This window comes from Bemisia tabaci, chromosome 4 (assembly GCF_918797505.1).
Source record: "Bemisia tabaci chromosome 4, PGI_BMITA_v3".
NCBI classification, from domain to species: Eukaryota; Metazoa; Arthropoda; class Insecta; order Hemiptera; family Aleyrodidae; genus Bemisia; species Bemisia tabaci.
This window is the reverse complement of record NC_092796.1, coordinates 20,766,814-20,790,189: the sequence shown is the minus strand read 5'-3', so window position 1 is coordinate 20,790,189 and position 23,376 is coordinate 20,766,814. Positions and strand designations below refer to the sequence as shown.

General features: G+C 40.5%; 2 protein-coding genes across 2 annotated transcripts; both read left to right on the top strand.

The window, feature by feature from the left end:
- The first annotated feature begins 94 nt into the window (after positions 1-94).
- LOC140223747 (uncharacterized) lies at positions 95-23,103 on the top strand. Its single transcript, XM_072299479.1, has 2 exons — positions 95-252; positions 20,806-23,103. Exon 2 carries the CDS (start codon positions 20,832-20,834, stop codon positions 22,029-22,031), a length of 1,200 nt encoding a protein of 399 aa, XP_072155580.1. The 5' UTR covers positions 95-252; positions 20,806-20,831; the 3' UTR covers positions 22,032-23,103.
- Positions 248-2,244, top strand: LOC140224444 (protein disulfide-isomerase TMX3-like). The gene has a single exon (XM_072299478.1). The coding sequence runs from the start codon at positions 486-488 to the stop codon at positions 1,767-1,769; it is 1,284 nt and encodes a 427-aa protein (XP_072155579.1). The 5' UTR covers positions 248-485; the 3' UTR covers positions 1,770-2,244.
- Positions 23,104-23,376: the final 273 nt, after the last annotated feature.

The window sequence follows — 23,376 nt, the reverse complement described above, 5'->3', positions numbered from 1 at the left end:
TTCTCCTTTCCTTTCCTCTGCTCTGACACGACTATTTTTTCCAGGGCAGGGAGGAGCTTCAACCAGCCGTGAAACTTTTGACACTTGCTTTGATTCAACTCAGTATATCATGCAGAATCGGTTTTTCTAATTACAGATACCAAGATGACAACGCCCGCGGTGGGCTCGGCTCTTCACCAAGTTCCAGTGAACCCGTTAAAACCAATGTGAAATTTGATGTTGCCTCATGTCAAGGTACCATCAGGAATGAAGGTAACTACTCTAGTCATTAACTTCAAAGAGTTCGGGGAGTAAGCTCTGTGGAGGTCTCTCTGGGACACGCTGTCAGGAATAGTGAATTGAATCTCATTATTTCTCGAAGTAATGTTTACCTATGACGTAAATCTCCGTAAAGAATTGGTCGGGTATCAACTTTACATCTAGCCATTATTTTCAAACCACACCGCGGAGATAATTCTATTGTACTCTCTTAACTCCTTTTGATTATGAATCTGAAAGCTTTTTATTTGTCTTTTTTACTTTTAGTTTTAAGTCTAATTTTAAAGTGTCGCTCCTCTCGAGTTATCGAACTGAGCGATAGATTCCTAGATGTAAGGAAGGACGCGGACTGGTTAATCATGTTTTATTCACCTAACTGCGCTCATTGTAAACGATTGGATCCTGTTTGGTCCCATGTTGCGCAAGGTCTTCATTACACTAATATTCGAGTAGGGAAAATCGATTGTTCTCGGTTTACAAAAATTGCTTATGAATTTGGTATCGCAGGATTTCCTACCATTATGTTTCTGAAAGGAGATGCTAAACAGTTCGTGTTCAATGGAGATAGAACGAAAGATGAAATCATAAATTTTGCCCACCGAGTGCAAGGTCCACCTGTTAAGCAAATTACCCGTCCCGAGAGTTTAGAAGCTCTCAGATCCTCTGAAAACATTTTCTTCCTGTATGCTGGCAGCCCTGAATCATCCTTGTTTGAGTTGTTTTACAGCACAGCCGAAAGATTCCAACCTCATAGTTTCTTCTATTCCACTTCGCTTGAAATAGCAGAAAATCTCTTCGAGGCACGATCAAATCCTGTGATACTAGTCCATAAAGAGAAAACGCCGTATATTTTCAACGATTGGTCTGAAAATGAAGATTTGAACGAAACTCTATCGAATTGGGTCAATCACGAAAGGTTTGCTACCTTTGTTAAAGTTACCCGCGGTAATTTTCATCAGCTGATGCAAATTGATAAATTTCTAGTCATCGCTGTAATTCATGAAAACAAATTAGAAGAAATTCCTCCTGAAATGGTGGAATTTCGGGATATGGTAGAGTCAATTATTCATAATAATCGGGACAGATTTCACAGACGATTTCAGTTTGGGTGGACAGGGAGTCCCGATTTAGCGAATTCTATAGCCATGATGGAACTGCAATTGCCGCATCTAATTGTAGTCAATGCTTCTACCAACCATCACCACATTCCGCAGGATGAGCCCCAGCATTTAACTCCAGAAGCGATCACTCTCTTTCTGGAGTCTATAGAAAATCAAATGGCTCCTGCTTATGGAGGAGACACATTCCTAGTCCGGCTCTATAGAGGTTATTTTGAAGGCAGAACAGCTTTCAGAGAAATGTGGAGAGGAAATCCAGTATTGACTGCCGTACTTTTCGGCCTTCCCTTAGGATTTTTGTTGCTCATTTTGTATTCAGTATGTTGCTCAGATATTTTAGACGCAGATGAAGAAGAAGAAGAAGAGGAAAATACTCATGAAAAGAAAGAGTAATTTTATCATGTTGCAGTTCTAGTCATATTTTTCCAAGTTGACTCACGTGATTAGTCCCTTTTCAATAACTGTTAGCAAGGTTATCTCGAACAGCCAATTATTTTCATTCAGCAAGCGAAGAAAATGTAAAGGTTAACTTCGATTTCGGTTTTTTTTTTTTTTTTTTTTTTTTTTTTTTTTTTTTAATATATGTCATCGAAACATAGTATCAAGCATCTGTACTTACAGGTACGAAGCATTTAGTTTGAAGAGTTGTTTGAATGTTTTTACTGAACAAATGTTTAGTTTGTTCATGAAAACTAGAGGTACTGAAGAACTATTTGGCGATCTCTGTGTTTATTTTACACTTGTCAATATCTCCTAACTTAAGCTGTATTTTTATGATCTCCTTGGTTCTCAATATAGCAGGTGAAAATTTATCGTCTATTCGAATAGACGTAATTCCTTTAGTTAGCATTTTTACACAATATTTTTACTCCCACGAATCCAAATCCGATTTGAGACTGACATTCAAATGCAGTAGCAGTTAGAATCTTGCTTTAATTCAACTTTTCAAATTCTTAACTTGACAGATAATGTACCTAACTGATATTATCCAATCCGCCAGTGATTACACGTAGTGTGTGTTTTTTTAAAATTTATTTTATTTTATTTTATTTTTTTGTAATAACTTAACTTAAATTATAAACTTAAATAATGAAACGTTTGCCACCCACAAGCAAAATCTGTTGAGAAATTGTTGCCCACATGATCACAATTGATGTTGTGTGTCATGTCCCTCTATTATCTTAAAAGTTGCGAAGAAATGGTAAAATTCATGACAAGTTTGCTGTCCTCAAGGGCGATAATCATTGTTACATATAATTTTTGGTTCCTTAGATTAAAAGTATTATAGGTACACCGATAAGCAACATAGCGGTGCAATATTTATCTGTATTTGGTCTTCGAGTCTCAATGCATACAATATGAATTTTTTTTGATATACCAAAGCTTCATGCAATTTGGTATCCAATAGCCTGATTATTAAAAAGGGTGACCCATTTCACCCCGATTGCTATTTTAAGTTTGTGTATGTAGTTAATTGTTTCCTGTGTTTAAGGATTTCCGGGTGTTTTACTCTTTCCAAAGGTTCAAGTTTCGTAACTAGCTCCTATCGGAACTAGATAAGGCAAATGTTATTTTTTGTGCGGCTCATGTATTATGTTCCTTTTGTTAATGATCTGAGAGTGATGTTGTTAATTTTATTTTTATGCTTCTACAAGCAGCCTTTGAAATATCATTGTTGTAAAAAAAAGACACGCTGTTGTAGCTTTTTAAAATGTTCTCTCGCAATTGGATTCATAAAGGGTTTTTGAATTAATGAAAAAACACTTTTTGTTAATTATTCCTCCGTGCTCCACATAATTAGTAGATCTAATTACTGAATTCAAATTATTCTTCCTGTGCTTCCATCTGAATAGGTGGGTTTATCATGTAAAGAAAGGAATATAAATTCATTAATGTCCTCACTTATGTTGTCCTGCCTTTCCTTGCCTTCCTTTTCCTTAACCTGCTATTTTTATTTTTTTTATTTATTTAATGTTAAAACAATTTCCATTATTTTTTTTTACATTAGGACGGGGATATAGTTCCAGGGCCTTCCTAATTCGGTAAGTCCTACCAATGGGCCGGGTAGGTGAAAATTACGTTCAGTTCCTTGACCCTTTCCTTTTCCTTGGAGGTTCAGCTAGGTTTTTTTCTTCCTTTCTTTTGACTCTCCCTTTGATCCACTACCTCATTGATTCTAAGAATAGTGTTCTCCGTGGAGCACTCTTTATAACTTGTCTTCTTTCTAATTGTAAATTATCACCACTATTGACTTACTCAATAGTGTCAAAATAATTATTCCTTTTCACGACCAAGATACAAACACCTTCACTATAAAAAAACCTGCGCAGAGGAAGCGTGAAGCAACTCGGGGATGGGGGTTGGTCTGCATAGCGACCAAGGGGCGCAGCTTCTTAGTTTGGAAAAAAACAATACCAGAGTATAGCCTTAATAAAAACACTTTTAAGTTGAAATTATTTTTCTCACTTTAAGCTGTCCGTTTTGTTTCGTGATGGGGGTGCTATAGTGCGGTCACTCTCAAATTAAAGACACCTCCATTTCTCTGGAAATTCTATTCTGGACAGACTTGATTCGCGAGTACAATAATGAAATAATATATAAAAGGATCAAGCTTGAATTAGAGGCTGCCATCGAGGCCGGCTTGCGAACGCGGTTGGTGCCATCGATGGTCGGTGAGCCACCGGTTGGTGTCATCGATGGTCGGTGAGCCACCGAGACCCGCAGAACATCATTTTAATTAACCTCAGGGCTATTATCAAATCCGAATCCTCGTAGACTCTTGCCATATGAACATCAAACAACGCCTGACGTGAATTCGAACCAAGGACCTCCTGATGCATAATTCACACTCACCGAAGTTGAATGTGATGGTCCTGCCTTTGAAATGTTCGGTTCTACGTTTAGAGTGGTTAAGTTATGCGCACAATGCAGATGTTTCGTCAGGTTTGAAGTGTTTCCGCACAATTCATAAGTAAGCAAGCTTAACCGTGGGAGAGGGGGAGGGGGGGGTAAATTAATTAGAAAAACTACATAATGCAGGCTGTCATCGGTATCGCAAAATGCATCGACCACAATTCACCCTTAACCACGCAGTAAAGCTCTCACGATTACGAGAAGTGCTGCAGCGCACTTTTGGAACCACAGCTTCTCTTTATCACTCACTTTTTGTTGAAAATTTACCAAGTGCTATTTTCCGCGCACGTAAGGGATAAAATCCTCACTTTAACTGCTAATTATTCAAGGCCCAGAAACACAGGCAGTTGTAAAGGTGCACTGGTTTGCAGCGTTCCGGTTAGGAGTTTGCAGCACCTCTAAACTCAAGGAGAAAGGAAATTGGATGATGGCAGGGGGTGAAGGGGGTATTGAATTAAAAAAATTCACATCATAGTCAATTCTTGGCAGTTGATGCCAAAAATTCCGAAAAAGAATGTTCGATTCATAATGTTTAGAGGTTTCTTATCGAATCACCGTCCCTCAACTCCCCAAAATGAGTTAGGGAGAGGGAGTTGCGGGGGACTATGTTTAAGGTTAAATAAATTAGGAAACTCCAAGATAAAGGGGAGCGTCACAGTACTTCACGGTATCAAAAATTTGAGTAGGTGTTTTCTGAACATCTTTCGGGGATGTTTGATGATACGGGGGTTGCACGTGAAATGGGGGGGGGGGGGGTAAATAAAAACGAAACAGAGGTTATCTTCAGACTTAACGACGCAAAATTAGTGGATTTCGGTCATCATAACGTTATTTAATGCTCGTCAGTGTAAATGAACATTGACACCTTGGAATTGGAAGTCTTGTGAAGGAGACGCGCGGCTGAAGCTAAGTCAAGATTATCCTAGTCCCTGTTTTGTGAAAAAAATTCTGTGCTAATTCAAAAATACTCTTGAAAGGTGGCATCATTTACATTCAGATGACGATTAACGAGAATTTCAAACGTACCCTCGAGGTTTGCAATGTTTCCTGCCTTTTCTGAATTTCTCTAATGAGAGAAGCAACAACAGTATTTTCCGTTGAAGGGAATTTTGACGGAACATAATCAATTTTCTCCCTTTCTTATCCACCCTCATTTTTTGTGTGAAAAGAATACACCCTAATTCACACTATAAACTAAAGCTGAACGCCTCCGTAGTTTTCACCTCAACAACTAAATTCGTGCTGGCTCATCTGTTGAGAAAAAATTCTTAGCGGAACCACGTAGGCGACAAAACGGGCTGTTTTGACGCGGCGAAGAAATCGCTCGCGAATTTGCCGCGCGGAAAAATCGGTGGTCACATCGGCTTTACATCCTGTGAGAATTCCGTTTAATTCGTCAAATAACTTGACCAACTGTGGCAGAAAATTTCTACAACATCCAATTCCATCTTTATTCGTGCGATTTTGACGAATACATTGCAGAAGTAAGTGGACCGAAATGATACGTGTGAAAATGCTAGTGTGTTTGTGCTGCATAATTCCACTGTGGCATCGTGGTCTGTTTGTAGACCAACACACGCAGTGAACTATATTAATGGTACAAAAGTTACAATAAAACAGAAGTGTCACAAATGAGTGCCAGGTTTTTTACCACCAGGGTGATGGGCTCGCGGACGCATCATCTCTAATTGGACCGCGTTGAGCTGAAAGGAACCAAGCCGCATCAATTGTTGCTTGGGCAATTTCATCATAAACATGAAAACGGTTGTGCAAATTTCAGTGAATTTTCGACATAGTACGAAGCATAAAAAAAAAATTATTATGTATTTGTGCTGCATAATTCCACGGTGGCATCGTGGTCTGTTTGTAGACCAACACACGCAGTGAACTATATTAATGGTACAAAAGTTACAATAAAACAGAAGTGTCACAAATGAGTGCCAGGTTTTTTACCACCAGGGAGATGGGCTCGTGGACGCATCATCTCTAATTGGACCGCGTTGAGCTGAAAGGAAGCAAGCCGCATCAATTGTTGCTTGGGTAATTTAATTATAAACATGAAAACGGTTGTGCAAATTTCAGTGAATTTTCTACACAGCACGACGCGACGCAAAGTCCCTTAAATTTTCAAAGAAATCCGCATAGAAGCTCTCTTGCAAATAACTTAATTGTCCAGTTAGATTCAGCAGCAGCTGACGTGGCTTGGCTCTTTTCTGCTAAACGCGGTCCAATTGGACTGAATTTTGCAATTTGGACTATAAATTCTGGCTCATCTGAAAAAAACACTTTTGTGCATAGGGAAACCAATGGCACATACGCTGTTTTTAAACCGGGCTAAAATTTATAGTTCCTTATTGCAAAATGTAGTCCAATTTATCCTATGCGGTTACTGCCACACGGTGGATCGAGTCAATGGGAGAGGTCGGCCATGGAGTGTCGCGCTTCCGATTTTACTAGGACATCGAATATTCTTGGTCTTTTAACGTATCATGAGACATGATTCCTACGTGATTTTTCGCGTAGAACTCATTTTTGAGGTTATTTTTGATGAACAACGTACCTGAAAACACGTTTTTGTGCATTTTGTCGAAGAAACTACGGGTGCAAAGTTGAAGCGTCTTTGTTTCACCTCCTAAGACGGCGTTTTTGATTTTTAATGAGGGAACAGGACAAATTATGAATGAAAGTTTTAAAACTTACATATAAGGGTCATAAAAACACAAACATAGCTACCCAGATATGAACTGTTGCATCAAATATATCAATTACCGCCCAACTATACCGTAATACTTCTACCGCATAAGTACCCTCCAAGGCAAAGTTAATTTCGAAACTTTGTCAAACGATATCATTCTTATGCATCAGGATCGGTGAAAAAGCAAAATAAATACATCTATGACTTCTCTGAAAATATTCAAGATCTTTTAATTTAAGTACTTTTATACATATAGAGAGAGGATCAGACATTTAAAGTAGACAGAAAACTACAGGCAACTACAAAAGAACATATAACATGTTAGTCATCATCTTTTTCTTCTTCTTCGGACTCACAATCAGTTACTTCATTTTAAAAAGAAGTAAGCTAAGTGCCGCGGCAGCTCACCGGTCGCTTGATTTTCGAGATAAGGCTCGCGCACAATCTCGGAACGCACCAGAAAAAGTGACGTCACGGCCAAAGTGGCGCAAAGTGGCACCCAAATTTTGCGGGATCCTATTCTCAGGACTCCTACGAACATGCCTATACAAACTTTTCTGGCGGATGGTGGCGAATGGGTAGTTAAAAGTTTACCTAAACATTTTTTTTTCGCTTTTTGAGACGAGCACATTAGCGCAAACATAATCATTGAAAAAATGGGCCGAATACAAAAAATCACTAGTGCAATGTGCTTTCCAGACTCTGAAGAATAAGAATATATCAATGAAATTAGCATTAATTTAAACAGAAGCAAGTTAAATGTAATAGAAAGACTCGGACGATTTTTCGCTAAAATAAAAAGTTACGCAAACCCCCTCTTGGAATCGCCCATGACCCGACTGGTAACCGCACGCTCAGCTGCTACCTGGGTTGCGTTTTCTCTCCTCGAAGGCGATTTCATAGGCTCGGGTAATCCTCGTTGACTTGTTGCATTCAGAATAACTGCCTTCAACTTGCAGCGCCTTTACGCGCGCACTTCTCTAATAATCCTGAAAAGTTTGAGTTTACTTCGGTGCATAATGAGTAATTTTTTTTGTTACCGTTATTCCTATCATTGAAAATTAACTACATTGAATATCATAAAATTATTCAATCCATCGATGAATTCAACAGGAAAGGAACTAAGAAAAACCAAAATATAACTACGCGTAGGTATCAATATTACGAATATCTTAAACAAAATGTAATTGAAAACAAACACATACTTTCATTATTTAAATTATGATTAAAATTGTCATCTAACAAAGATCACAGCATTTGATTTTTCTTCAAAATGGAATAAAGTGTGCACACATGGAACATTGCAGGACACAGAAGAGTGCTCGAGAGAAAACGAGCAATATTCGTCGTTGATCGTTGTAACTCTCGGTGGAGTTAACCGATGCATGTGCTTCCGATCCGACAGGTTCGGGGGCCTCTATTTGGACTGCATTTTGCAATTTGGAACTATAAATTCTGGCTCATCTGAAAAAAAAACACTTATGTGCATAGGGATACTAATGGCACATGCGTTTTTTTTAAACCGGGCCAGAGTATATAGTTCCAAATTGCAAAATGCAGTCCATTTCATGTGCCTCTTCGTGGCCTTCTTCGGCAATATAATCAATGGACGGTACCGGGAGTTTGTTTAAGCCGACAGTATCGACGCGCACGTCATACTCTTGTGCTTCAGCTTCAGCTTTCAAGCTTCAGTAGGGGGAAGTTCATGGCTGCTCATCTGCCAGTGTAGGTATATAGTAGTTACGCATATTGCGATGTTTTATTACGTAGAATAAAACTTCTTTACCATATCCTCGGAATTCGTCATCATAGTTTGTTCCACAACTACTAGCGAAATGTTTGGGGAGTGTTCTCCGGAATGGGAGGGACAGGGAAGGTCTTACTATTTCCTCCAAGTGTTTCCTGGTGGTGCTTTGAGTTTAGCCGGTTTATAAACGGTGATCATTTTCCTCTTCGTTCTCATGATCCAAAGTATCACAAGATACCGGATCTGCACAACATAAGCACATTTTCGTGCATGCCATGACTTCGACAGCTGCAATTATGCACCTCTTACATTTGCACGAGTATTTTTTATGTTTAATGTCAATCAGGAAGCTACGAGCAACTGGGCTGTTAAAGACGAAATAACTGGTTCAAAATGCTCCCCTGATTCTGTCCAACTGTACTCCGCAGGAGACGATAATGTTTGCATCGATTTGGTATTTCTGTACCACGGAATGGCTTAATTATGCGCTCGCCACAGTGCTGGTAGAAGAGCCTCTCCCGTCGGTATGGAACTAAATTCTGCGAAGATATTATTTTTACTTTTAGGTGCAAAGTATGGGTGAAGTGATACGCTCACCATATAATGCTGTCATAGCGGCGCTGCCTCTCTCTTCCTATCTCGCTGTCAGAATCTGACTCTCGATTCCGATCTGATTCCGATTGCTTGTCCGTGTCGAGATGCTCATCATACTGTTGCTTTTTCGTGGAAATCCACCATTATGCCTCCCCTATGTCTTCAATTGAGGTTCTTGGAGCGCATAGCTGGCAAATAAGTTTCTCCGAGCTGCCGATTTCCGTGTCAGCAAGGGTTGCTGAAGTATTTGAAACATCCTTTGAAGAATCTAGGAACACCTTTCACCAACTGAGATCGCCGTTATTTGCTGAATATCCAGTTGTGTCACAACCAGACAAAGCATGCATCTCTGGTAAAGCAGATGCCTTTAATGGTCCTACAACATCGTGAATGGGCTTCAAAGCAACATATCTTTTCATGCCACTACCAAGGAATATGCCTGTGTCTGAAGGAAGGACTGGATGCCTTCTTAAGACCAAAATATCGGTATCTGGAGAAAATAATTTACACAATGCATGAACGTATTATGAAACTTAGGAAAGAAAATGAAGACACGAAAACACTGAGGAAGTCAGGAGGAACGAGGTCAGCTCAAAAAACAAAATACATTACTTACACTTATCACCTTTCCTTACATACTAAATATTGCTGTGGATTCTTCTAGCTACAGATATTTACTACAAAATTGCACTAATACTAAAACTATACTTATCAGCTAAAAACATTCACGACTATTTGTGACCTACATGTTTGGGGAGAACCAGGGCTGGTTGATGGCTGTCTATTCAAGGTTTTTGTTGCACTTCACACTGAGAACGTTCTTAAATTACTGAATAACGCACTCAACTTTCACTTTGTCATTTCATTCACTGAGTTCAAAAAAAACAAAAGACTATTAAATTCACAACACTTAACTTTCACTTTGTCATTTAATTCACTGAGTCCAAAAAAACAAAACACTATTAAGTTCACAACACTTAACTTTCACGTTGTCATTTAATTCACTGAGTCCAAAAAAACAAAACACTATTAAGTTCACAACACTTAACTTTCACCTAGCCATTTAATTCGCATTGAGTCCAAAAAAAAAACAAAAAACTAAGACTATTAAAGTCACTGTAATCATATAAAATCTATTGCACTGCATTGATATCACTTCCTAAACTGAACTAGACGCAAGGACTTCAATTGCACCACACCTTAATCAATGTTAGGCTTAATTTTAATACAAAACAATTTAAATTTTTAGAAGATGATTACTACAAGAAGCTAAATTAAACTAAAAAATAAGAACAAAATAAAGTTAATAATTTTTGTTCAAGAAAAATAAACAAATAAACTAAATGGCTAACTAACACATATAACTGCACTGTTAAATAAAGACCGAACTATTAGACAAATAAACACTTTTAAATTTATTTCAATCACATCACGTCACTTGCACTCACTTCACTGTCACTCACATTTTGAACTATTTCACCACAGAAAGAAAAATTATCATTACAGTGCCATTAACAGATCTTCCCGATTTTCACTTTCACTGGCATGAGCATCAACTTAGTTTTCTTTATTGCTAATATCTGATAGAGCCTTCCTGCTCACATTCACCTGTGTGCTTCTTCAAATTACTTTTTTATCGACACTCCCTACCGCGGCACTTGCATCTGACACGATAATCACTTTTTCACCACTTTTCTTGGTTTTACTTTGTTTCCTACGTGGCTGGCCTTCAACTTTACTTTCACTCATCTGCAAATTTCTTCGGAGACCAGCTCTTTTTACACCCATATACGATGAAAGCAAACTTATCCTACTTTCAAACTTAGCTTTATCACTTTCTTTCAGCCCTTGTTCGTCTTGTAAAATTCTCCATTCCAGTAAATTTTCCAAATATTTAAATCCATCGTTAACCATTTCCACTCCACCTTCTGGTATTTTTGCATAAGCTTTTTTACATACTAATTTACTAAAACACTAGGTTCGTACACGTGAGTAATAATACTATAAATAAACTTCGAATCACCAGAATTTTGACAATATTTTTTCTGTCTTCTGAAACAATATTATAACGCTTTGTGGTCAGAATGGAATTACTTGCACTAGGGGTTTCGAGGTTACCTGTCAAAGGACGCGGGACAATATTGGCTGCGGGGATTCCTGTAAGAGTAAATGGCACATCATAAGGTGTATCAATGTCTGGAATGTTATGTTCTTCGACCTCAGAAGAATTTGATGAACTACTGGGATGGGATTCTGTGTTGCTGAAGGAAGATTCAGAATTACAAAGGGGAGAAGAGCCATGCAAGGAAAGACTGATGCTGGAGGTTTGACTACTATCGGGGGTAATGTTGACAGAGAGGGGGAAGGGGGGTGACAACTTGAATGATGGAGAGGTTTGCGGGGTCTGGATGGTGACATTGGGCTGATTGTGAGTACAATTGGGTGCGGAGCTAACGGGAATCAAGAAGGGAGTTCGTCTCCTGCACATTACTTTTACCACCTCAAGGAGTGAAGGAAGGAACATTCATCGTTAGGAATAAATCTATTATCTTGAAAAGATATCAGATATCTCTTCTTTCATCATCAAAGAAGTATTTACGCTGATGTTTCGGATGCGAAAATTAACCTTAAGGGGTATTTTGGCCGATATCTTGGCTTTTGGGCTAATTTTCGACTAAAAACGCTGATTCTGTGACCCAAAATACATATGAAACGACAGCTGACACAAACATATTGGGAAAATTCAAATTGTTTTACCCAAAAACCGCCATTTTGGCCGCCATCTTCAATGGGGAGGGGGGTTGCATGAAATCTGAAATGGACATCATAATTTTTCTCCCTCTAGAAGTCGAAACGAAGAAACATACGTATGACACAATATGCCTTTACGGTCGTGCACACGGGACGTAAGTTTTGTTACTTATATGTTACTTACATTATATGTACTTTGATTTTCTACATGAAAATGTAGGTTTCCACACCAAAGCTAACAATAAAATAAAAATTGTAAATATATTAAGAATGGTTGGACACCTCCTTGAGTTGGCCGACATCGAGCTTCTTGCCGTAAGTCTCACCGGAGATGGTGTAGCAGCCGTCAGATTTCCTAGTGATGGTCTAACACAGAAGAAAAACGATAGCTAGGATCAGTGATGCAATTAATTTTTCTTCCCGTGTAAGAGAGGTTTTTCGACGGTTATTCAGTTACGGTTGTTTCTAACTGAAAAACTTCAAAAAGGAAGTATAGATCATCGTCCATACTAAACCTAGTCAACAGCTGAAAGTCCACTCTCTCATCATTTCATCGTGTCACTCAAAAATTACAGGTAGAAAGCCTACAAAAATACGATCCCCACTAAAATTGCGTAATTAAATCAAAATCATGGTAAAAGCTGTTATCCTTATGCTCCGTTCTTTGACAGAATTAAATACATCAAATACTCGCAGTTGTGTTACAAATCTGTAGCATCACAGAAAGTCAACTTAGGCTTGCAGGCTCTGGTACATCGAAGTAGACCGTTTCGGGCCTACATTTTCGGCACGAGCAGTGGACTGCAGAAGCTTCTGAGTATACATTTGGCTCAGATCCCTTGATAATACCACGTAAACTTAAAAAAAATTCATTCTTGAAATTCCTGGTGCAGGAATGAGCATTGACATGCTAACTTTATTAACTTGTTATTAATTTTCGGCTGTGATGCGTCGACGGACACGAACAGTGGCCGAATTAGAAGGAAGCCGGCCCATTCATAGCTCGGAGACAGCTATTTAGACCGTGCGCGGCGTTAAGTTGACTGGTGCCGCCGTCGACGGCTGCGGGCTGATCAGAGCCCCAATGACGCAGCAATATCCGCGACCCTCCCACAACCCACCCTCTGTAACAAGGACTTTCCTCTTTATCATTATTCCAACACCAAATCAGTCCTTCGCCGGACTTGTGATCTAACCGCGCCGACAGGCCCGCCCTGACCTAGCTACCAGAACCCATGATCAGAACGTGTCCCGACCAGGATAACCGTACCTGAAGAAAATCTAGTCTCTGATCGTGAACCAGGGTGTGGGACCTTTGAATCCGCGGCGTCAGATGAACTTAATATACAGGGTGGGGCAAAAGTCCCGGACGGCTGAATATGTTTTGAACGGATATAGCTGGAGGGAGAGTTGAAAAGGGTATGTCCCTTGAGTGAAAAAAACAATTTGTTGGGGCGAAAGGCCCAACCAGGGGCATATAATTATCTGCAACTGATTTGGATTCTTTATAACGCTGTTTTACATGTTCAGCTTCGCGCTCCAGTTTCAAGCCTTCATCGTTTAACTTTTTTATGTCGTTAATGTTATCATAACGCCTCCTTAGACTTCTCTCACCCCGAGACTAAGGCTTTGCTTGGGGTGAAAGGCTCCGACTGCCAGCAAAAATATTTCGATTTCACGATTTTAAGTAACACTCTTTTTGCCTACTATGTATCAATAATAATGCCTTGGGTGTCCAAACCTCCTCACAAATCTTCGTTTTTATTAACATTTATTGTATTTAATTTATTTGTTAACTTGGGGGAATTTGTATGAATGGTCTATAATGCTCTGTAATCCCCGTTGTACGCTTTCTAGGCAAGCCACCTTGTTTTGAAGTTAAAAATTGTTCTCCATTAATTTTACATTCAATTCTCTAATTATTTTATGGTCATCTTTTTTTTTCTCCTTTCTAACTCGATTCATTAGCAGAGTCAGACTGTACGTTAGGGGTGATTGAAATAGGACTATTGCATAGATTGGAAATTGTATAATCTGGGTCTTCCGTCTGTTAAGAATATTGCAATTTAGTGCTGTTAGACCATCTCTAAACTTTAATTGTTGCCATGCACTGCGACTGAGGTGACTGTATGTATTCCTGTCTCCTACTATTCCGCACTGGAAAAAAAAAAAAACACATTGGATCTTGAGTCCAGACCCTGTAAAACATCGACAAGAAAAAGTATACTCTTGACTCAATCAGAATCCAGCTTAAATCAAGAACCAAGCCTCTTAATTTAAGCGGATTTCGTTTTGATTCAAGCAAAAATCCGATTGAATGAAGAGTATTTTTTCTTGTCAATGTTTTCCAGAGTCTGGACTCTAGATCCAATGTGTTTTTTTTTTTTTTTTTCAGTGCGGTAGGATTTTCCATGAGCCCTTGTCACGCAAGTTGCAAGTCGCGCAGGTTGCTTCCTTTGAGTTCACTTTTGCACATCTTTTTTCGCCGGACGTAATCGTGGATTTGGTTTTACACCTCAAGGAAATTAACATTCCATCACATTTCAATGAATTCAGCGTGTTATCTATATCTCATCGCAGCGTGCGATGTGTTATTCAAGTCCCTGCATTCAGCGATCGGCCCTATTAAAGTGAACATTGACTGTAAACCGATCCTTCTGGAGGGAATCACCATTTATATCACTACTCAGTCTTGGTGATCAAGTCATCACCACTTTGCCATCTTCAGATGCTATAACTTGCTGTATGGAATTGATTCCCATGGGAGTTTTCCGGCTCAATGATAATCGAAACTCATGAATTACTTCGTAAAACCAGTGCGATGTAACTAACCAAAAGCTATCAAAATTTTAATAAAAAGGATCTCCTATATCTTAACTCACGTACGAGCGGTACGCTTATTTTTGAGAAGGTCTGTACCAACAAGAGCTTTGAAGCTGAACGACGACTTGAATTCAGTTAGACTGGTAATTCGGCAACGCTGCGTGAGCGTTGTGTGCGGCAGCTTTAACGTCTCTCATTATGTAAGTGGATGCGGTTTCGACTAATTACTTGAATCTGGTTGAACGTTAATTGGGAATAAAACCGAACATTAATTCATTAGACTCCGGCCAGAGGCCTATCGTGGAGCACCGGCACTTGGCCGATCCCGAAATTTTATTTTTGGGCCCGGTTGATAGCCCAGCTTTCAGACGGGGGCAACGGCTCCCCTCGCGCATTTGAATGGCTACCTCGCAGTGGCGTGGCGTGCTTTGCGATCTATCGACTGATCCGCCGTTAAAACCTACGGAAAAGGATCGATAAGCAGGGTGTTCCCATCGAACACCTTAATAATCGATTCTTTACCGCATCTTCGAATGGGGAAAAATCGATAGTCGATCATTCGCGCCTCGCCACTGCTAGAGTCCCTTTTTACTGAGAGTCAAGACAATTTGAATCCATTTCTGATTGGTTCCCGTATTTTAGGCCTTCACAGTGTCACAAACGGGAATAAAGATTACAGTTTCACCGATTGCAAAGATTATAATCTGGAATGGACCGGGGAATTACGGGTTCGGCAAGGAACAAACGGAATGAGGGAAGGAACGAAGAAAGGAATTCGAGAATGGGCCGATCAAAGATTACGAAAAACGTTCAATTTCTGTAATCTTTATTCCCGTTTGTGACTCCATGAAGGGTGTTGTCTTGACTCTCAGTGTAAAGGGACTCTAGCCACTGCTACCTCGAATGCTTTGCGAACGACAGACGCAGCGACCGGAACTCGTGAGACGAATTTCCGCGACTCGACTCGGCTCATTTTTGGATGGATGATTGCTGTATTACCGTTTGAATTTGGACCAATCAGAATTGAGTATTCAATTTTTAACTAAATTCCGGATAAAGTTCAGCAAAGCGCGCCAGTTGGCCAAATCACTCAACTGAGTGAAAAAGTGTGTTTTCTATCTTTTTCATTTTATCTAAGTAGTGTTCCAATGAGTTATTCATTTTACAGCGTTATTTCAACCACGAGCGATCTGCTTTGGTTGTGCAGGCGTACTCAGTTGGATAGTTATTTGGGGCTCATCTAATGGAGATGTTGCATAAGTGAGGGATTTGCGATATGACAATTGATTCTTAAGTACGAGTTCGCGAGAAACACGATGGTGGCACTGGTTTTCTCTGAAGTCAACTCCCAAGCTCAAAAATAGCTCTCAAGTTGAGGCCAAAATGGAGGGGATATCCCACGCCATCCTCCGAGTCCACCTCTACATCAAGACAAACTCTCCACAGGGCCGGATTTATCAATCGGCTACGTAGGCTATAGCCTAAGGCGCAACATTCTGAGGGGCGGAAAATTTTTGAGGATTTTTTTTCTTAATTTAACGAGTCTTTTGTTACTTCTTATTTTCCAAAACCAATTTGCAAACGTAAACGTACCTCAAAACTGTTAAAAGTCGTGTTTTTTTTTTTTTTTTTTTTTAGGTGAATTTTAACATTTTCCTGACACCTAACATTCTCCTTCTGATCCGGAGGGGAGGGGCGTCTGGGGACCCCCCCCCCCCAAGAGAGCGCCTACTTTTAGGGGCGCCACCCTAAGATTAGCCTAGGGCGTTAAAAATGTAAATCCGGCCCTGCGGAGGTGACTGATAATTCAGTCACCGTAACTATGGGTGACTGTAACACTTCACACTGAAAAAACAGTTCTGTTCACAGGGCTCCTTTACTTCTTTTGTAACAGTCACAGAAGCTTCCGTTATGAAGACAGAGTACTCTGTTCCCACGACCGCAGTTCTGTTCTCACAACAAAAATTCTGTAAGCGTAACATGGAAACTGCAGGAGCCCTGGGAACAGAAGGTTCTGTCGTTACCATCTATTTTCTTCTGTGCAATACCCTGACCCTTGGAGGTAACAGGGTGCGGGAGGGACATAGTCACCCAGTAAGCAAACCGGCTGCACTGTTCGACTGGGTTGTGAAAAAATCGGCAATCACTCGTAGAGTACGCGACTGCCACGCTACCTATCTGTGGAGATAGTAACAACACATCCCGGTTTCACTCGCTGAATTTGGCAGCTGAATATGGAAGTCAACCAACAGTCATCGCTCAACCGTTGAAATTTCACAATTTCGAGTTATATTCATCCTGATGTGTATCAAATCTACTCGAATAGTTCCGACAAATCCGACATTATCCGATAGTCGCTGAGCATTGTTGCTGAATTTTGCGTGACACTCGCAAAATTCAGGCACCGGGCCGATGACTGCCACATTCAGGTCCCACATTCAGCGTGTGATTGCGGCAACAGTCCAACCCGGTGGAGGCATGCCCGTGCTCCGAAAATCCGTGCTCTCCAGCGTCTGCCACAGTCTTTGATAAGACCTACCCTGCCGTGATAGCGAAGGGAGCAGTAAGTGCAAAAATGAAGTTTTGAGAAAATGGGCCTAGAAGCTTCTGAGTGGAACATTTTGAAAGAAGCCTCCGTTCTTTGTCAAATCGCAACCAATCATTCGATCGACTCTCAGAAATCTTTCGGAGATTCAAACTCGACGGCTCTCTTCGCTATCACGGCAGTACCGTTGGCTATCAGACGGCCGGTGAGCCTTGCGGGAATATAGAGGATACACAATGTGTCCATACTACGAAGTTAATGATCATGGTCCAACTTCGCGGTGCACGACGGCGGGGTTCCTGCCAGTTGCCTTGGTCCCTTGAGGGCGCCTCGCCGGTCAACCCGGCCCTTACTTACTTAAAGAACCAAATAAACGTATCTACCCACCTACCTTACATTCAGCCAATAATATACAACCGTCTCCGAGTCTCAAATAGGTACAAGTACACAGCGTATGAATCTACGCAATTTACATGAACGTGTATAGTATAAGTGGCTGTACTTTACAAGGATCTAAGCGTTTGTGGAACCGTATCTCCGTAGTAGGAAAGTGCTCTTCAAGGAAGAATGTCCCTTTAGAAATAACTAAATATTCGGAGGGAAGCATTCTCCTGTACTTTTAAAAGTACAGTATTCATACGCAGCGCTTCTTCTTCAGTATAAATCTCCGTTATACCGAGCGGAGTGGACACCGATTTCATCAAAATCCTGCCTACCAGCATTGGATGTTGGCCATTACTTTTTCGGATGTTTCATTTTTGAATCATGAAACTAAGCCATACCGAAACCTCAAACTATCGTAAGTTGTTCATTATCAAGCAGGGCAAATTCATAGAAAGGTTTTACGTGTTCAGTCCTTTTAAACAGATAAACCGCAAGAGATAATTAAGTAACTTAAATGCAATGAGGCTGATTATGGATAAATTAAACTAAGAAATACAATTCGCAATCAGGAACCACAATTTCTGGCTTATCAGTTCAGAAACTTTGTATGTAATTTTCTCCTTAATCACGCGATCTCGTGATCGGGCAGATTTTGCCTCCTGCAATTCTCATCACGATATCGCGGAAAGTAAGCGTCTTGATAAGGACGCGAGCATAATATCTATTAACTTCAGTAATTTGAGGCATTCATAAAACCAAAGTTTCCCTTCATTTCTGCGTAATACCACGTGCCTGCTCCGGAGTTCGAATAGTTGCACGTCTCAATACGACCACATTTTCAAGAATACCTAAGTTCATAAACGTCACCAAGTTGAGACAGGCGTTAGGCTATGAATTTCCTTCATTTTCGCTGGATACCACACTACCCACTCCGGAGTTTGATCGTTCCGCGCTCCATGTCATTTAACGATGCTAGCACAATACATACATTCAGAAACGTCAGTAATTTTCTTATACTCTCTCCACAGATCGAACTCGAAGATGAAAATAAAACAAAATCACGGATCTTTAAACGTCTTAATTGAGATTGAGATACTTGCGCAATTTTGCATTTGGTCATGGATATGGAAGGTGCGTGAAATCCTTAGGAGTTGAATTATGTTCATTCTGTTTGTACCCAGAATTATAGTAATGCCCCCTTCCCTTAAGAGAGAGTCTCCCTCTCCCGATGAAATTAATCTTCTGCATCCTGTTTTAATAAAGTACTCGTTGGTGAGTTAGCAGCTTGCTCCGACGTGGGTACCGTCACTGGCGATATGGCAAGTTGGCAACACTGTTTTCCTCGATTCAAATCCATTGGAAATATCGATTTCACGCGAGGCAGGCTGCTGCGCCAAGAATCGATTGTTTCACATGCATTTCAATGGAGGTAGAACAGTGTTGCCAACTTCAAGAATCGCTGCTGGGCTGAAAGTGGACCGTGGTCCGCAGGAAGTAACTTTGAGTCTCTAAATGCACTGTCGAGTGCAGAATGACGAAATTCGGTCCGTATGGATGGCCACAATGCAAAACCGCGTATATCGATTTGCGATGTTGAAGATTTCCTGTCATACTTGATTTTTCTTGTGGAAAACTAGTCAACAGTTTCTTGAAAACCGCCTTGTCTTATCTTGTCTATCAGCAAAATACCACCTATAAATTTTAAGCCATAGTGAACAGTTGACTTGTTTCCCTTCGGCAAAATGGAATAGGATCAGAGATTTTGAAACATATCGCAATGGCGTTGCGCGATTTTGTATTCTAGATGACGATATATCTACTTTTTCGGGATACATTTGTTTTCTCCATTCCAAAGTACCTCTATCCAAAGGACCCTTCTTTACTGTGTCATGAGTACCGTCAAACATGTTTTCTAATGGTCTCAGGGCTAAGATCTCATTGGAGACAGTTCCTTTTGATTCAAACTCGCTCGTACCTAGCAAAAATCAATGAGATGTATGTCCCGTAAAACTTTGCATATCACTGTCGTATTCAAGTAACGTGGAATAATCCATTCTTGGTTCTGGCTCTGGAAAACTTCGCGGGGAAAGTTGAAAAAAGCGCGGAACTCAGAATATTACAGTCAAAAAACTACTGAACGTCAACTCTTGAAACCATTTCTTGGCGTTAACATATCGTTGCCGAACATGACGTCCAAAAATGGACGTATTTCTACCCAACAGAATTGTGTACAGGTGGGAAAGATGGGGTGTGCTCTTTAGTCGAGGGATGTAAAAATAAATGGGAATTATAAAGCGTCAGTGACGTCAGCAGCAACGACCGAGCCAAAGGGCGACTGTCCGAGGCAATAACTCATGAGCCCTGTCCACAACGCCCTAGACACATGCCCACGGCGCAGAAGTCCCGCAAACGGTTGGCATAGATCCGTTCGGCAGAAAGGAAAATCCCACTTTTGTAATTTAGCAAACGGAACTATTTGCCAACTGTTTGCAGGACTCGTGCGTGAGTATGTAGCTAGAGCGTTGTGGACAGGGCTCATGATTTAATGCCTCGGATCGTCGTGCCGCGGCTTCATCGTCGCCGCTAACGTCACTGGCGCTTTATGATTTCCATTCATTCTTACGGTCTGCGACTAACGAGCACACCCCATCTTTCCCACCTGCATAGAGTTCTGTCCTGTAGAAATACGTGCCAAAGACGCAGCACGTTTTCATCTGACCGACGAGGATTTCCTCGTTTTCAGTTATTTTTAATCGATCATTATCAAAATTTATCGGGAATTCTAAACCATCACTCGCCACATTTTTGTCGTAGTCCCCGATTAAACCAGGTAATGCGGCCGGATTTTTTCGATGGTGTTACTATTTTTTTGCAATGTTCAGCAATTATATCTTCACGCCGTGAAATAATTCACGTATGCAAACAACTAAAAATCCAACCGTTGAATTGATTTTCTATTAAATTTACCTCTGTCCAGGGTGGCTAGTGAATGATACCGCAAGAATGAAGTCGGCGAAGCAACTGCAGGATACAGCTCAAAACGGAGACGTTAAGTGTGAATCCACTGTTGAGAATGGAACGTCCCTGCCGGCAGCCAGCCCGGAGTATGACAGAGTAACCATCAAACGTGAATGGACCCCGTCGGATTCCCGCATCTATGCATCTGGAAGTGATGCAACTGATCATGCCTCCTTCTACCAAGGTCAGGGAATGGGTGCTCTTTTCTCCCGCCAAGAACCTCCTTCAGAAACTCTGCCTATATCGAATATTCCAGCCCGAATTCTGAACGAAATAAAAGAAGAAGTGGACGAGAAGGACGATGACTTGGTCGCCACTCTGCACACCAGTGTGGAAATCAAAGATGAGCCGTTTTCGGAAACGCAGTGCCCTGAGCTAACATCTCACGTTTTGGTGCACACCGGTGAAAAACCATTCAAATGCGCGCATTGCACTCGCTCTTTTACTCGGAAAATTCAGCTGGCATCTCACATGTGGGTGCACACCGGTGAAAAACCATTCAAATGCGCGCATTGCACAAGCTCATTCACTCAGAAATGTCATCTTAAGGGTCACATGTTGGTGCACACCGGTGAAAAACCATTCAAGTGCGCGCATTGCACTCGCTCTTTTACTCGGAAAATTCAGCTGGCATCTCACATGTGGGTGCACACCGGTGAAAAACCATTCAAATGCGCGCATTGCACAAGCTCATTCACTCAGAAATGTCATCTTAAGGGTCACATGTTGGTGCACACCGGTGAAAAACCATTCAAGTGCGCGCATTGCACTCGCTCTTTTACTCGGAAATATCATCTTATGGGTCACATGTTGGTGCACACCGGTGAAAAACCATTCAAGTGCGCGCATTGCACTCGCTCTTTTACTCGGAAATATCATCTTATGGGTCACATGTTGGTGCACACCGGTGAAAAACCATTCAAGTGCGCGCATTGCACTCGCTCTTTTACTCGGAAAAGTCTACTGGCATCTCACATGTGGGTGCACACCGGTGAAAAACCATTCAAATGCGCGCATTGCACACGCTCATTCACTCAGAAATGTCATCTGATGGGTCACATGTCGGTGCACACCGGTGAAAAAGCATTCAAATGCGAGCATTTCACACGCTCACTCACTCATAATCGTGGTCCTACCGATACCTACCGATGTAAAACCATTCAAGGGCGTGAAAAAGATCTCTGACGTTGCAAAAAATGTTAATAAAATTAGAGAAAAACTCTGTACTTTCCTAAATGTGTGTCTGCTTTTTTTTTGCAAAAATTGTGAATGTAGATTGTGCGCTATTATGCAAAAATCGCCCTTAAAATATTTGATTAATCATACCTAAAATTTATTTTTTCGTGTAACTGGTTCTGAAATTGATTTTTTGATTAGCATCGATATGTGTGGATCAAGTGCAAATTCAACAGTTCATGTTTCTAGCGTAAGACCTCTAAAAATAGTCAAGAAAAGTAAATTCATGTGTACGGTACTTTATTATATATTATTTTTACAAAATAAATAGTGCGAAAGATTTAGTATTTTATATTAATCTTTTTTTTCTCCCTTATCTTTGACATGAGCAGTATGCATATTTATCAAATCAATATGAAAATCACTTTAATATTAGCTTTGAAAGCCTGAATCTGTTCTTCATGGGTGAATAAGTTCTTCAAAAATTGTCAAGAAAAGTATATTCATTTGTAATAATTATTGGTACGAAATAAATAACGACAAGGATCTAGTATTAAAATTGGATCTATCTTTTTTTTTTATTCTCTCTCATCTTTGACATGAGCAGTATGCATATTTATCAAATCAATATTAAAATCACATTTACATTAGCTTTGAAAGCCTGAATATGTTGAAATAGCCTCGTTACAATTTTTTAGATCGAATAACTATGTCTAGAGACATCATCTCACTTTGCGTATGAATGCACAAATGAAGAATTTTTTACTGAAATGCAAGATATGTACCTCGCTTTACAGCAGGTTCTACTTCTTCATAATGTCACTAAATTCAGTCAATAAGTCGGCCGCAATGGTCTAGTGGTCAAGGCAGTTCGCTACCAACACTGAGGTCCCGGATTCAATCTCCGGAGGTGCAGGGCCGGATTTATCAATCGGCTACGTAGGCTATAGCCTAGGGCGCAACATTCTGAGGGGCGGACAATTTTTGAGAATTTTTTTTTTATTTAACGAGTCTTTTGTTACCTCTTATTTTCCAAAACCAATTTGCAAACGTAAACGTACCTCAAAACTGTTTAAAGTCGTTTTTTTTTTTTTAAGGTGAATTTTAACATTTTCCTGTCACCTAACATTCTCCTTCTGATCTGGAGGAGAGGGGCGTCTGCCCCCCCCCCCCCCCCCCAAGAGAGCGCCTACTTTTAGGGGCGCCACCCTAAGGTTAGCCTAGGGCGCTAAAAATGTAAATCCGGCCCTGACTATAGGGCACTGGGCATCTACTCTTGCAGTCTTCCACATCGCTCAGGTCCCTGGAATAAGGGCTCTATCTGGACCAACTTACACTAAATCAATCAACATCG

What these genes read in the sequence shown, in the direction of transcription:
- LOC140223747 (XM_072299479.1), top strand. Translation starts at nt 20,832, where the DNA reads ATGAAGTCGGCGAAGCAACTGCAGGATACAGCTCAAAACGGAGACGTT.
- LOC140224444 (XM_072299478.1), top strand. Translation starts at nt 486, where the DNA reads ATGAATCTGAAAGCTTTTTATTTGTCTTTTTTACTTTTAGTTTTAAGT.